Source organism: Oenanthe melanoleuca, chromosome 5 (genome assembly GCF_029582105.1).
Source record: "Oenanthe melanoleuca isolate GR-GAL-2019-014 chromosome 5, OMel1.0, whole genome shotgun sequence".
Taxonomy (NCBI): domain Eukaryota; kingdom Metazoa; phylum Chordata; class Aves; order Passeriformes; family Muscicapidae; genus Oenanthe; species Oenanthe melanoleuca.
The window spans coordinates 6281375-6296759 of NC_079339.1; the positions used below are offsets into that span (position 1 = coordinate 6281375).

Consider the following 15385-nt stretch of genomic DNA (forward strand, 5'->3'; position numbering starts at 1 on the left):
GAATGGGCTGCCCATGGAGGCACTGGAGTCACTCACTGTCCCTGAAGGTGTTTAAGGAAAGACTGGACCTAGCACTCAGTAGCATAGTCCATAAATTGGACTCGCTGATCTCTGAGGCCTTTTCCAACCCAGTTGTTTCTGTGACTTTGCGATAATCGGCACCAGACGGCTGGGACCCTTATCTGGGGGACTCTAACACCCCCTTGGCCTGGGGCGAACGAAGCGCTCTCACCGAACTACGAACCCCTCGCCCGTTCAGCCATTCGCCTTTCATCCCCTGTTTTTGCTGAGCGGGGAAGTCACTCCAGCCGGAGTCCAGCCCCGGCCCCGGAGCTCAGCCTGGAGCTCCCGGCTCGGGGTACGGACAAACCGCGATGTGTTTTAAATGCAAAGCGCGATGTGTTTTAAACACGATGGCGCGGTGGGTTCCGAGGAGCGCGGCGGCCGCGGGGACCCCGCGAACGGGCGCCGGAGCTGCGGGCAGCACCCCGTGAGGGCCGCGCGGAGTCCGCGCGGCCCCTGACGGACGGGACGGGGCGAGGCGGCGGCGGGTAAATGGGCTCCGCTAAACCGCCGGCGTCCCCCGCCCGCTCCGCCCCGCGACCCCGTGGCCGTTGGGGCGGGAGGGAGACAGGGAGGGAGCGAGGGAGGGAACCCGCCAAAGCCCCGGCCCGAGCCCCGCCGGCGCTCGCCCGGCAGCTGGAGGCGGGAGGAGGACGGAGAGGCCGCGCAGCGCCGCGCTCTCATTGGCCGCGCGGGGAGCTGCGCCGGGAGCTGATTGGCTGCCGCGGCCGCCCCACCCGCCCGCGGCGGCTCCGCGCGTTGAATTCAAATCGCCACCGGGAGCGGCCCCGCGCTTCGTCCGGGCCCGGGAGGGCGGCGGCAGTGGCACCGCCGCTCCTAGGGGCCCCCGGCGCTCCCGAACCGTGGGGTGCGCTGCAGGAGCGACGGGGAGCGGGAGGGAGCCGGGGTAGCGTCTCCCCTGTGCTAGAAGGCGCCGCCGGCAGAGCCGATGGGCGGTGCTGGGCCGCGGCGGGCGGGGCGGGGCGGGGCGGGGCCGTTGGGCGGTGGGCGCGCGCGGGCCGGGCCTGGAGGCGGGAGGCGGCGGGACGAACCCTGCGGCCGCGGAGGGCGGTGGGAACCGGCCCGTCACGGGGCCCCGCAACCAGTGCTTCTCTCCCACCTCCCGCCCCGCAGAGCCGGCGGGACCTGCGATGCGGAGCGGCTCGGCGGGATAAGCGGGTGTCGCCTCTGGAGGCAGCGGGAGAATGCGGTCGGCGGGCGGGGAGATGGGGGCCGGCGACAAGGTAATTCCTCCGGTGGGCGAGAGCAGCCGAGCCTCGGGGCTGCCCCGTCCCGCAGGGCGGTGACAGCTCCGCTGCCCGCGCTCAGCCCCGTTGGAGGTGAAACCGCTTCGATCGGAACGATCGCGCGTAGAAACCGCGGGATGGCAGAATCCGAGCGTGTTTTACCTTTGCTTTAAATTCTGTCCTGAACAAAAGTTCCTGGAACTTCAGCTCTCACGATCTTTATCCACGGAGTGCGTAACGAACACTTCTTCGTGGCTCTCCTTTCCTCTCTGTTTTTTCCTGAACAGAGGGTTTGTGGAGGAATAGATATAATGATGTTTAAAGCGTGTTTGGCTCGGACGTTTTTTGGTGCTGTGACAGGGAAGTTGCAATTGGAAGAGGGTCCCGCGGAAGTGGGGCGGCCCTGGGCCGAGCCCGCTTCCCTCGCAATTCCAGGCTGGCCAGCCTGCCCGGAGCCCCGGGCACCTCACCGGAATGGGTTCCAGGACCACCACAGACCCCAGTCCCAGTACTCGGAGAGCTCCGCGGGGCTGATCGCGCATGCGCGGAGACCAGGCGCGAAAAGTAAAGGGGGAATACGAGGGAAGCTACAAGGAAGTGGATCGGCCCCTGATCCAGCCTGCCCGGCATCCCTTTCCTTCACTTTCCCGTCTTTATCCTCTCCTCTTGTGTTTTATCTCGGCAAGCCTCGCGATTACATTCCACCCCTCACTTCGCTCTGAAGTTTGTTGAGAGAGTTGGGAGCTGGTTAAAGTTCACTGTAAAAGTTGAGATTGTTAGCCTTCTGCGGCTACTAAACACCGGGCTGGTCGCCCGAGTTAAGGCGGTTATGTGATAAAGGGTGAGAGCTCCTTGACATGTAGGCTGGTGTCTATTTTGCCCGACAAGAATTTATAAGCAACATCACATCCACTCCTGGGTAATGACATATTTCAACCATTATTTATAGCTCTCTGCTTTGCATTAATGCACGTTTTTGTTGTATTTACCTCAGATGAAGGAGAAGGAAAATTACTTGAGAAATAAATTCCACGGGACCCGAACCTTCAGCTACAGGCACAGAAATGGTTTCAGGGAAGGGATTAATTGGTTCAGAGTATGACTGGAACCCTTGACTTAGAGCTACCCAAAAAATCAATGGATCTCTGCCCCCCTTTGACTGATATTGATAAATGGATTATGATGCACCTGGGTTTTAATATCACCGTTGTTCTTTTTCTTGTTATATAGGAAAATGAGCATTCTGAACCATGCAAAAATGTACTGAAAACCCCTTTGAAACAAGTAGCTACCTCACATTTGGTACTGACAGAGAGACAGCCTGAGTGTCAGCCTCTAACCACACCCCCAAAACCGAAGGAAACCCCTCCAGCAGATCCATGGACACCTACTTCCAACCTGAAAATGCTGATTAGTGCAGCCAGTCCTGAGATTAGGAGCAGAGAACAGAGAAGGCAACTGTCAGATAGTTCAAGTGAGGTACTACAGACAAAACACTGTTTGCAGGTATGTTGTAAAGTTGTCTTTATTTATTTATTTATTTATTTATTAAGTTAGGTGACGGTTGTTTATTTAGTATAAAATTATACATTGACATAGCATATAATTTTTTTACTTTTGATTTTGGAGCACTTACCAAATGTAAGTAAGAATATTGCCTAGCGACATGCAACAGATAATGTTCTGATTTTATTTCACAGCTGCTGAGGACAAAGGAAGAGCACTGGCCCTTTGACAGTGCTTACTACAAAGCTGTTAAATATCTGTGCTTACATATTGTCAAAAACCTCAAAATCTCTTTTCCTTATTCTCATGTAGGAGCACTTGTTGGGGGATGAATATGAAAAATCCCAGCCGAGTCGCAAAGAGAAAAGTCTCGGATTACTGTGTCATAAATTCTTAGCTCGATATCCTGATTACCCCAGCCCTTCACAGAAAAGTTACATTTGCCTTGATGAAGTCACTGAAGAGCTACGTAAGTTGGTGTTCAATCTATTTAATATTTCTTCATGCAAATTCACCAATAACCTTCCAATTTTGTTAGTTCATTTTTGCTCCATACAATTTTGGATGCTTATTCTGTTCTCAAATTTATTTAAACCTAGTCTTAAACTCCTCATTCCTAGAGCAATTCTTTGCAATTCTTTTAAAATGCTGATGTTTCCTCAGTGAACCGAACTGGGACACTCTGAATTCTGTTTCATATTGAACATCTAAATTATTGCTGATTCCACAAATATCCGATTGCAGGGTTTTTTTATTCAGAGATGATACCTAAGATTAGTGGTTAGATTTTTGTAGCAGGATCCAGCAGTTCTCAAACTGACCCCACTGATCGTGATACCAAAGCAAGAAAGTGCTTTCTATTCATGATGGTGACTTAACTTTTTCATTTTATATCGCTATTTTTTATGTTGCACCAATGATTTCTGTGGAGTCTGTGTTTCTTAAATCAAACTGAAGCTTTTTTAAATGAAAAGCTTTATATAAGCAGTATTCTACAGCTTATATATGGATAATAGTTATAAAAATTTTAAAGCCATGTGATTTACATTTTTTTATATTTTGTACAAAAGGACGTATCTTTTGGGAAATGTCTAGTCAAAATCAGGAGTTTACCAGACAAATGAGTAAAGAATAGTGTGCTAATAAAGCAGAATGTAAAACGAAGTTATAAAACAGTTTCCTACCATGAATTTCCAAGGCTATTTAAGGACACAATCTAAAATCAATGCAGTGAATGATGAAAAATGGGTTTTTTGAAACCCATATAATGGCTCTTCTGGAAAAAGTAAATTTTTTTTCTTAAGGAATGCTGAACACCAAGTATAACTCTGGAACAGCATGTCCTTCCATTTATGAAGCAAAATTTTTTTTACTTGCTGGCAAGACCTGTGAGGGCTATTTTCAATTTGTGATATGGAATTGGCAAAAAATTATTTAGAAGTATATTAAGAGGAAGGGCAGGAATCTGTGTTGCAGGTAATGCACAGATGCACATATTTTTCTTGGAGGAGATGTCAGGTTCGCCTTTTCCCCTGCAGACGTGGAGCGCAGGCGCATCTATGACATTGTGAACGTGCTGGAGAGCCTGCACATGGTGAGCCGCCTGGCCAGGAACAGATACGTCTGGCATGGGCGCCACAACCTCCCCCAGACCCTGCAGGCCCTGAAAAAGGTGGGAGAAGAGAACAAATACATACAGCAGATCCAGATGATCAAGAAAAGAGAGTATGAGCATGAATTCGACCCTGACAGTGAAAGAAATGAAGAAATGGCAAGTTCTTTTGGCTCAAGGGAGCAGTCAGAAATGTCTTTTGTCGAGCTCCCAGGAGTGGAATTTCGTGCTGGTAATAATTCTCTCTAATGCCAAGAGTAATATGTATTTAAAATGATACATGTCTATGAACTTGGGAAAAAAAACATTTATTAGCCTTCCTTTTTTTTTTTTTTTTTTCTGAGGTGGTGCTGCCCCAAAGGCATCACAATTGTTTGTGGTGAGAAAAAGTGCTCTGCACTCTTTCACTTGCCTTATTCGCTCAGTTCTTGTAATTTGTTTCTATATCAGGTGAAACTATCAAACATATAATGTTTATACCACTGAATTGTTATAGAAACCAGAAATTACTACTGAATGTTATAGAAACTTGAAATATAAATTACTCAATTTGTTTTATTAATTTGATTCATGGTAGAAATTTAAATTAAGGGTTAAGCATCTTTAAAGAGTACAAGTCAGGCAATGGGAAATGTATCTTCTTTGTAGTTAGACTTAGTATCCATCCAATTCTTGTTGTCCTGGTTTGAAGGACGATTGTCTGCCAATAAAGCCAGAAGCTTCTCTTTGAAATGGAGAATGTAAATCCCCTTCCTCCGAATTATTATTATAATTTTGAAATTAAGGGGCTCTCAGGCAAAGATCTGGGAATTAGGAATAACAGTTCTTTACTTGAAAATTAAAATAGAACTGCAGTATTACGAAGAACAATCCCAACCCTGATAGAGTCATAATACAACCTGACACCCCATCAGTCAGGGTGTTGGTAGCAGTCCAGTTAAATGGTGGCTACAGTCCTCCTGCAGTGACAGATGTGGTGTAGAAGGGTGCAGTTTTCCTCTGAAGGTCCAGGGATGATGTGGAAAAAGGGCTCGGTTTTCCTCTGGAATCCAGTGGAAAGACGGTAACTTTTAGTCCAAAATCTGTTTTTATCTAGGTAGGAAAGGCTTGTCTCCTCCCTCTGGCTGGAGCATCTCCCAGTGGGATGATGTAATTTTATCAGTCATACAGCGGGACTTAATGGCCCAGCAGCAGATGATATCTTCCTGGAGGGAGGATGGGTTGTGGAAAAGATAAAGATGATTGCCCACTTAGTCTTAAAGATGGCCCATTAGCAGATAATATGGGCCACGGAGATAAAGAATCACTGTCTCACCCGGCTTCAACAAATGGTGATAGGATGTGGCCAGAAATGTATATTCTATATTGCAACCCAAGACACTTGTCATGTAGAAACATGATTCTGGAGTCAGCATTGGCCCTGCCTAGTCCCTGTGTTATTCTTACAATTATTAGCGCTGACAAGTTTTTTCAGTGTTCTATGTTTGTAGCTGGTGTGTCACTGAATACTTTAATCCTTTCTCCTGTCTGCTGCAGCATCAGTGAATGGCAGGAAATACAAGTCCTTACGAGTGATGAGTCAGAAATTTGTGATGCTGTTTCTTGTATCAACACCTCAAATAGTGAGCCTTGAAGTTGCTGCAAAAATCCTGATTGGAGAAGATCAGTTAGAAGACTTAGATAAAAGCAAGTTTAAAAGTAAGTACAACAGCAAGTGTAAGCTAAATGAATTATCTCACTACTACTTCATATAATGAAAAATATTGTCTTATTTTTCCAGCCACAAATATTTATTTGAGCCTCCAAAAACTCATTTAACACCTTCTGCAGTCTGTAATTTTTGTATGGTCATTGATACATAATGCCTGAGAAGAAAAGCCCATTAAATCCTCTCTCCTGAAGTAATGTCATAAGGCTTCGTATTGGTAACAATTTCTCTTTCCTCAAGCAGCCTGTCAAAGTTTTCAGCATCATTTCACCAAAGATGAATCATGCAAAATCTGTGTTCTCGTCACACAGCTAACTTGGTAGAAATCTAGAAAAATTCTATAAATGTCCCGTGACCAACTTGCATGAGGAAGTGAAACCCTGTGCTCTAACTGCCAATAATTTCTTCATTCTTTTACTCTTCTCTCAGTTCCCTGCACACTTCCTCCCCTTCGTCTCCATTCAAATGAAATGGTATTTCTAGGTCTAGGTCCGTAAATATATAATAATTAAAAATGTGCTGCTTTTGAGGGATAGTCGTGAGTTTCCTTGAAAATTAGACTCTTCCATGATTCTCAGATTTCTTTGCTTGTTTAGGTTAATTTTTGTTTTGGTTTTGGGGTTTTTTTTGTGGAAATGTACCTATGCAGATACTGATCCCTGTTGTTTTCAGTTCATGATTTCATTTCCACTGCCTCACAGCAGCAGAGAGGGTGGGTGGCTACTCAGTAAGCGGTTTTGCTTATTTTTTTTTCTTCCATAAGAAAAGCCTGTCTCACAATAAAAGCATTTTCAGGGCTTTCCATCTGTCTACCTGTATTTCAAGTACCAGTCTCATGTTTTACCACGTTCTTTCTTATGAAGCCAAAAAATTCCATGACCTAGGCACGTTCACTTTACTCTAGAACTCACTTGGAATTTGAATTCTACCTGAAACTTTTTCTTTTTCTAGAGACAGGGAAGACATGCAGGATGATTATCCTGTTGGATTTTAGTGTCTCTCTTCCCTCCAGTTCCCACATTTGCCATTGCATGTGTGTACATGCCTTTTAATCTTCTTATATTTACTAAGAGATTTGTGTAGTTTTGACCATTGCTCAGAAATTAACTTGCTTTGAAAACATTCTTTTTTCCATATTTAGCATTATCAACTTCGCAGTGTCTTCTAGATCTGTATTACGTCATTCTATTTTACATGTAAACTTTGTATCACAATTTTATTTCATTGTATTCATTCACCTGTTCCACAAAATTGTTTTTTAATTTTTTAAAAGCTTTTTCCTTTTATCTGTTTAAAGGGTGTTACAATGTTTCTTTTTCTGATACATGCTAACTTGTTAATTGCATTGCTATACTTCACATTTATTTCTTTTATTTCAGCCAAAATTAGAAGACTTTATGACATTGCAAATGTTCTCAGCAGCCTTAAGCTTATCAAAAAAGTTCATGTTACAGAGGAGAGAGGTAGAAAACCAGCATTCAAGTGGACAGGACCCGAGGTCTTGCCAAATACTCAGGGTAGGTGTATGTGTCATTTCCATTAATTCTGCTGATGATATTCATTGGTTTTTTTTTTTTCTCTCTTAGAATTTTTTGACCAAAAGAAGGACTAAGCAGAAAATCTTTTACTAGTCACATCACTGTCCTTAACAGCACAGCAACCAGTATCTATTTGCACACAGTGGAGGTTCATCTGTATAGATTCTTTAGTTTCCATGTTTGCTGCTGCATGGCACTTCAAGGATTATAAGCCAGGCTCAAGTAATTGCTTTTAATTACTGAATCTGCATATGATATGTATTTTTTTATTTTTGCTGTTTTTCAGATACAAAACTTGAAGCAACTTCTACAGCCTGTTCCCCACCTATTTCAGAATCAATCCCTTCCAAAGAGCAGTGCTCAAAAGCCCTTTTTCCTTCAAAAGGAAAGCAAAACTTTACTCGGCATTCATCTCTAATAAAATTAGTTAAGAGTATAGAGAATGACAGAAGGAAGATCCAGTCTGCTCCAACCAGCCCAGTTAAAATAAGTGCCAGTATGTATCTTTTCCTAACTTTTCTTTTAGAAACTTCTTTTTTCTTTGTTTTTAAGTCAGATGTAGTCTTGCATTAAATATTTGGGCTTGCCGTCATCTCAGAGGACATGCAGATGCGTGGGTGGTGCCTCCTTTCAGAAAATAACGTCTTAAGAACTGTCAAAAATATAGAAATGGCTATAAACCTTCTGTTTGTCTAGAATTACTGAATATTGGATCTTCTCTGAGCCTGCTTTGTTGGAGAAACTCTGCTTTGGATCATAAGCAGTTTCGTATTCCAAAAAATGGCCAGAAAATTACCTGTCAATACTCATGTTTTTGCTAGGGATCCTCTCTGGGGCCTTTAAATTTTCATGTAAACTGATGTCCAGTTGATCAAATCAAATCTGGGCTGAGTTTGAGGATAAATTGTCTCGTTAAATGTGTATGTTGCATTACATGGTGCAGTCTTCTCAAGTTAAATTTAAATTTTATCTTCTGAATTTGACGTACTCACAGTTTTGATTTGTTCTTCTCCTCCAACCAGGTACTTATCAAAGTTTACCAGTTTTCCCAAATACAATAGCTCAGTTTCCAGCAATCACTAAACATCAGCTGGAAGGACAATCCAAGTAAGTTTGCATAAGCTTAAAGGTGAGAACAAGTTGAAGTTATGCTCAGTTTGAGTTGGGCAATAGCCTGCAGAAACCAGTAACCCTGAGTACTGCAGGCTAGTTTTTAATTTATTTTCTCTTAAGTAGATTGAGAAGTACACGTTTATATTAAGTCTTTGTATTACAGAGGATAATTTGTCAGGACATTAGTTTTTGCACAAAGGAATTAAAACACGTTTTGGATTTTTTGTTTGTTTTTTTACTGAAGGACAGCAGAAGAGATGCAAGTGAAATGTGCCCTGTCCTCGCCTGAGGCTGTCCACAAGCCTGAAACCTCTCAGCAGCCAGCTCTGAGCCAGCCACTCGGGGTGTGTCCTGCAAGCCACAGCTCTGTGTCACCAGTCATCCTACCTCATCCTCAGTCTGGGGTTTCATATGCAATTTATCTGCACCCTTCCCAAGCCCACACGGTGACAACCTACAGCCCAGGCTTCATGTTGCAGCCTCTGCCATGTGCTAATGTAACTGGAATTAAGAGTAATAATTCAAAAGTGTTAAATAAAATAACCGCCGAGGAAGGGGACACTCAGAGAGGTTCAGATGAGCCTACAAAATCCTTGGTAACTGAAGAAAGACCTGAAACGAAATCAGAAACTTCATCTCAGCGGTGCCTTAAAAGATCACAAGCATTACCAGAGAATAATTTAATTAAAAGGCGTAAAAGTGATGAGGAAAGTCGTGATACTTCTTTGGTAAGTTAAATTAGTTTTAAAATGCCATTTGATGGTCTAGTGATGTTTCCACCTACTCATTTTCAAAGTGATGTAGGAGCCTGCCAGTGTGTGTAGGCGTTTTAAATAACATCAGGCTTGAAGAAATGGTGTTCATTTGCTGTGCCTACTGGTGTTTGAGGGGCTGGGGTTTGTATCTAAGAAGACAAAATACAGAGGTGTAGTGAAAAATCAAACAAGTCACAAAACACTGTCAAAACTTACCTATGATTCTGAAGTAGGTCAGGTTGAGAGTGAGGTTGGAAGCAGGTGATCTTCAGAATCCTTGAATTCTAGGATTCTCTAAACTCACTGGCATCCATCCTTGGCTTTAGAGGTGTTAGGAAGGAAAATAGATGTATAAAAGTCACTTGACAGGGAATTCCCAAAATCCTGATACCTTCTAAATACTTCCACCCAGTGTTGGGTTGTTTTAGTCGTAATAGAACAGCACATGAAGAGAATAAGAGGTTCAGATAAACTTGATGTATATGGAGAGATTGGGGCTGGATTCCTTTCTACTCCTCATTTGCTGATTGTTTTAGCATCTCTGTAAATTATAAATCTGCTGTAAATTTGGCTTTCCGAAACAGTCATCATATTTTATGGGTGTGTTATGACAGCACATGTTATCAAATATCCACTAGCTGGGAAGAAATAAGAGGTGATAACATGGATCTGGCTATATTAGTGACCAGAAATATTCATAGCACAAACTTGGGAAAGAGGAGGAAGTAAAATCTTGCTTTCCACTTTTTAAGAATGTATAAATATCATTGTAGGGCTCTAATTGAGATCGTTAAGCCTTACAACACCTGCCTTTCTTTTTGTATGTACTTTTTACAAAGGGAGAATCCACTAAGAATGAAAAAACACCTTTCAAAAGCTCACAAACGAATCATGAAATGGACAGTGTCCAGGAAGAGAGACAGAATGAAACCAAAACAGTAGATCAAAACATGGCAAGTTGCTGTGACCAATGTACAAAAGAAAATATTCCAGAAGATGAAGATAAAATCAAAACAAAACAAGACATACCTGTGGCATTTGCCATTCCTGCTCCTGAGGTAAGATTTGTGTTGCCATTCCCTGGGAAAACACTGCTTGCAGTCTTAACAAAAGAAACAAAACTATAAGGAACTACACCTGCTTAGGTTGTCTTTGGTTGAACTAATTTTAATGTGCTTTTAAGGCCTTATTTTGTAGGAAAGTAGGATTTCTGTTTCTGCATTGCGTATACAAATAAGAGGACATAAAGAGGCTTTCAGGCTTCCATTGGAATGAAGGTCACATCAAGGACCTGATGGCAATGTTGAGATCCCTTACCTCTCCAGTCCTGCGTTTGCATAAACTTACTGTGAAATACTTTGAATCAGAATCACATTAAACTCTCTTCATTAGTAAAATTCAGTACTCTGCAGTTAAGACTGCTCTGGAAAACCTGAACAAAGAACAGTTCTCTTGACAAAAACAGAATGTGTAAATGCAAAAGCTTTTTCTTTCAATATTTACTTTATGAAAAGCACAATCCAAGAGTGAGATGATGTGATGATTTACTGGGTCCAGGATGTTTCTCCTGGAAAAATAGTATTCAGTATCAGTTTCTTTTCCATCTGGTCAAATTGTACTGTGTTAATCCCAGGTGGATTTCCAGTTCCCCACCAAGAGTATCAGCTGGAAATGGAGCCAGCTGACTTCTGTGGTTTTAATTGAAAGAGCATGTCCTTGACTCTGTTGTGTCTCGTTTCAGACAGGCATGGGATATGGTATCCTGGGTACATGAAGGATAAAAAATAAGAACAAGGCAAGGGAGGATTGCAGTTTTGGAGAAAACTTTCGGGGTTTGTTTATTACATGTTTGGGCTAAAGGTGTGCTCTCTTTCTGTCTCAGACTTTTTTTCCATCTGGTTATCTTATTCCTCTGGCTCACTGCACCCATGGCAACAAGGCAGAGTGCTCCAATAAAGAGAAGGCTGGGGTGTGTTCTGTGCAGCCTACAGCCTACAGCTCTCCCATCACTGGTCAGTGTCCAGGGAAACAGGCATGGGGGGGCTGGCTCAAGGGGCTGGGGCCAGTTTGTCCTAATTCCTTTCAACACTTGATGTTTCTGTTCCAGGTGTCATTTCAATGCCAGCCTCAGAACTGAAAACAGTCAATATTCCTGCTTTTCACATAACACCCTTGAACATAATGCTGTCACCAAATTCCATAGCTGCTGCACCTGTACTAAGCAACTCCTGCCTCAATTCGAGCAGTACCAGTTCTGCCCCAAATCCAAGCTCTTCAGCTCTGAACTTTATGCTGCAACACATAGGACTAATACCTGCTGGTGTGCAAGTTCCTGCAAATCCTGTTCTTCAGCACATGCCAGTCTCTTCCCAATCAGAAAATATCAGCCATAGCTCAGGGAGCACAAGCATGCAAGAAGGGAAGGTGAGTTAAAATATATTGCAACTCCACCATGGTGGGTTGAGTGGGAAGTACAGTGCAGTAATTCCCTTACAGCAGGTAAAATTTATAAATAAACATTTCTTTTTGATCTTTAGAAATCAGCACTGCCCAAAAAGAGCTAGCAGTGAAGGCCAGCCTAAGTACAGTAGAAATGAGAGGTTAGCAAGGAAGATAAGTGACTTATTTTTGGTGGAAGTGGAGCCAGCTGGAAGATGACAAGATGTGAAGAGACAAGTGTTTTAGAGGGAGGATTTTACATAGATCTGAGATTGTACTTATGAACAAATTGTCCCTTTGTTACTTTATCTTCCCTTCTTGTTACTTCCCTAATCTACCCTCGACTTCTTGTGTTTAATGATAGCTTTTCTTTTAGTAGGATAGAACTGTACAGGATTTTAAATGCTTTTTTCCCCACAGGAAGTTTTTTGTATACTTTATGTAATTCTGTATTGCTTAATATCTATTTGTGTTAAAAAAGAAGGGGATTAGAGAAACCATATTGTTATGTATTTATATGTGTGTATATATATATATATATATCAAGGAATGCAGGCATATCCTTCTCAGTAAAAAGTTAAGTTTTTATATTTTAGGGAAAAAAAGTTTGCTAACATCCTGCAGAAACTTAGAAGTAAAATTTACTTTTTATTCCTCCATAAATGAAAGTAACTTTCTCCTTTCTTTTCAGCCTTCTGCTCCAAAGGAGCCTCAGGAGCCTCAGGCAGTTACAGAAAACTTTTTCCGCACACCAGGAGGGCCAAACACAGAACCTTCACTATCTGCAAACTCAGATGGTACCCAGAGAACCTCTCAAGGAACTCTATATACTCCTCAACGAAAACTTGAAGTTTCAGAAGACTAATTTTGGGATAGCGAATTCCTGACTGTGTTAGCAGGCAAAGTTACTGGTAACACACTGCACACGTCTGGCATTGTATGATGGACAATGGTTTGGACATGTATTGCCAAGACCTCAATGCTGGAATAGCCTTAATTGATGCTTTAGAAAATAAAACTGACTCTTAAGGAGAAAGTTAATGCCTAATGAATTTTTCCAAAAGGCTTACCTGAAGTATTTTAACAACAAAGTTATGTATCTAGTGGGGTTTTTTGTGAGCGTGTATTGATTTCTTCTATGCAAAGTAAGCTGAAATTGTCTTTGTATAAAAAGGTACAGTCTATCAGTCAGTACATATATTGCACCAAAAAAAAGTACTGTGAGTGTGTAAATATTTTATGTCTTAGCAAAAAGGCCATAGTTAAAATGTTTTGCTTCTGTGTTTAATAATGCTCTTTTGTAAAGTTAGTAAGAAGCACAAAAAAACCCCAAATTTTCTTAATCAATTTTTATATAAGTTAAGAATTATTTATACTGTATTTTTAAATCAATTTGTTCAGATTAAACTTACATAAAACTCTAGACTGACTTTTTCTGTTTGATCAAATTATATTACTTAAGTTATACATTGCATATTCACTGGCATCTCTTCATTCTTTTTTTGTCAGGCAAGGGTTGCTATGTTCTGAAGGAAGTGGGGGAAAATGGTATTGTGTGAAAAGTGTATTAAGTAACTCAATGTAACTTCTGGACTCTTGTCAGTAGATATTACAACTCCTAAAAACAAGTTAGAACAAAACCGTTAGGAAATAAGATATAACTCTGGAGCATTCAGGAACATGTGTCTAATGAAAACACTTGAACTTAAATACAAGCAGCAGTTTCTCATAGACACTGAATGAAGAAAGATGAAGAGTCCTCATACAGGTCACACACAGACAACAAGTAATAGCTAACAAATTCAACAAAAATACAGTGTATCTGCCTTCCCAGACCAACCTGGGATAGAAATGCCCAAGACTACATAAAAAAAAAATCATTAAAACAGCTACCACAGTAAAACTTATCTGCTCTTTTAGTAGTGCGAAGTTCTAATACAAAATACACCTGACAGAATAGGATCACTATTGAAATATTCCTAAATGGGGGGGAAAGAAGAATAAAAGCTGGGAAATGGAAGAATTCTCACTAAAGCACTGAGCAGTTTTTCTTTTCCAAAGAGATAGCTGATCTTTCTTACACATATCAATTTCATTCTGGAAATATAAAGGCAAAAAAACCAAATTACATCCCTTTCAGTTTTGAGCACCAAAGCTGACAGACTGAGAGACTACAGTAATTAGGCTTGGTGAAATGATCTCACACATGGTGTTGAGAAAGCAGAGCATATTTTCTGACTTGCTTGGCTCCTGACACTGTAGTTGCTTTTTTACAAGCATTCCTGTGTGCTGGTTTTGCAGGCTGAAAGCTGCTGTTTTCTCAGCTGCAAGGATCTCATGGCCCAGCAGACCTGCATTTGATATCCCAGCTCCCTGCTCTTCCCACCTTGCCTCACCTTCCCTGGAATGTGCCCTGAGTACGTGATGTGCTATGGGGTAGTCCCTCTGATCCCCAGGTGGATTTTGCTTTTGAATTGCTGTTTTCGAGCTGTCAGAGAAGGGTTTCTATATCCCTGCCTCTGATTTATAGAAAACTACATTCTCACTCCAGTTCATGCATATGCAACTCCAGTTGCATATCTCGAGTCTTTTCTTCCAATCCCACACTTGACTCAGAATTACAGGTAATCGAAACTAACCTGTATAGATCCAGCTGTTCCTTGGAGCTGTAAAGATCCTTTCAGCAATCCTTAACCAGGGGCACACAGCAGCACAGAAATTAAGCAGCACCCAACACCAGGAAAACTGAAAGTTCTTCACCTGTATTTTTCCCTTAAATCCTCTGCCAAAACCAAAGGGAAAATGCTTAACTTTTGGAGCAAAAATGTTCTACGCAGACTTCCTTGCAGTTGGTTATGGTGCAAATCCATCCAAGTACATGATCTATAAAATATAAGTGAATATTAGAGAAGGTTCATCTCTCTCAAATGTCAGGGGTCCTAATATAAGTCATCAAGGGTGCAAATACAAAGATTTTGGAAGCTTCTCAGTGCTTCCCATGTATTCCAACAGGGAGCTCAGGCCTGCCCTGAACTCCTCCTTGCTGGCCTCTTACAATGAATCCTCACACCACACACTGCACTGTCTCCTCTGCATTTGACTTTTTCTGATATAGAATAGTTTCACTAACTATCTGGGGAGAATGACCAAGAAGAGATGGAGTCCAGCTCTTCTGCTCAGAAAAGAAATAGTCCTTCAATTTTACACCAAGGACCTGTCTCTGCATTATAAAATCCCTGCCAGACTCAACAGCAAACAGATTTATAGGTTCCTAAGAGTTTTCTTAACAGCCTCAGCTAACATATCCCTAAATCCTGAAGTCTGACATGGATTTGACATCTAATTTTCTTATGCTTACATGCAAGTCCCCAGGTTGAGACTTTCAGCTTGAGAGTTCTGGTGTT

General features: G+C 42.1%; 1 protein-coding gene across 1 annotated transcript; it reads left to right on the plus strand.

Moving 5' to 3' along the window:
- The first annotated feature begins 807 nt into the window (after window positions 1-807).
- On the plus strand, window positions 808-13404 carry E2F8 (E2F transcription factor 8). Its single transcript, XM_056493692.1, has 14 exons — window positions 808-931; window positions 1198-1307; window positions 2541-2816; window positions 3129-3285; window positions 4355-4660; window positions 5965-6126; window positions 7516-7653; window positions 7961-8170; window positions 8697-8781; window positions 9032-9515; window positions 10382-10600; window positions 11425-11554; window positions 11650-11966; window positions 12673-13404. Exons 2-14 carry the CDS (start codon window positions 1269-1271, stop codon window positions 12844-12846), a joined length of 2697 nt encoding a protein of 898 aa, XP_056349667.1. The 5' UTR covers window positions 808-931; window positions 1198-1268; the 3' UTR covers window positions 12847-13404.
- The last annotated feature ends 1981 nt before the right edge of the window (window positions 13405-15385 follow it).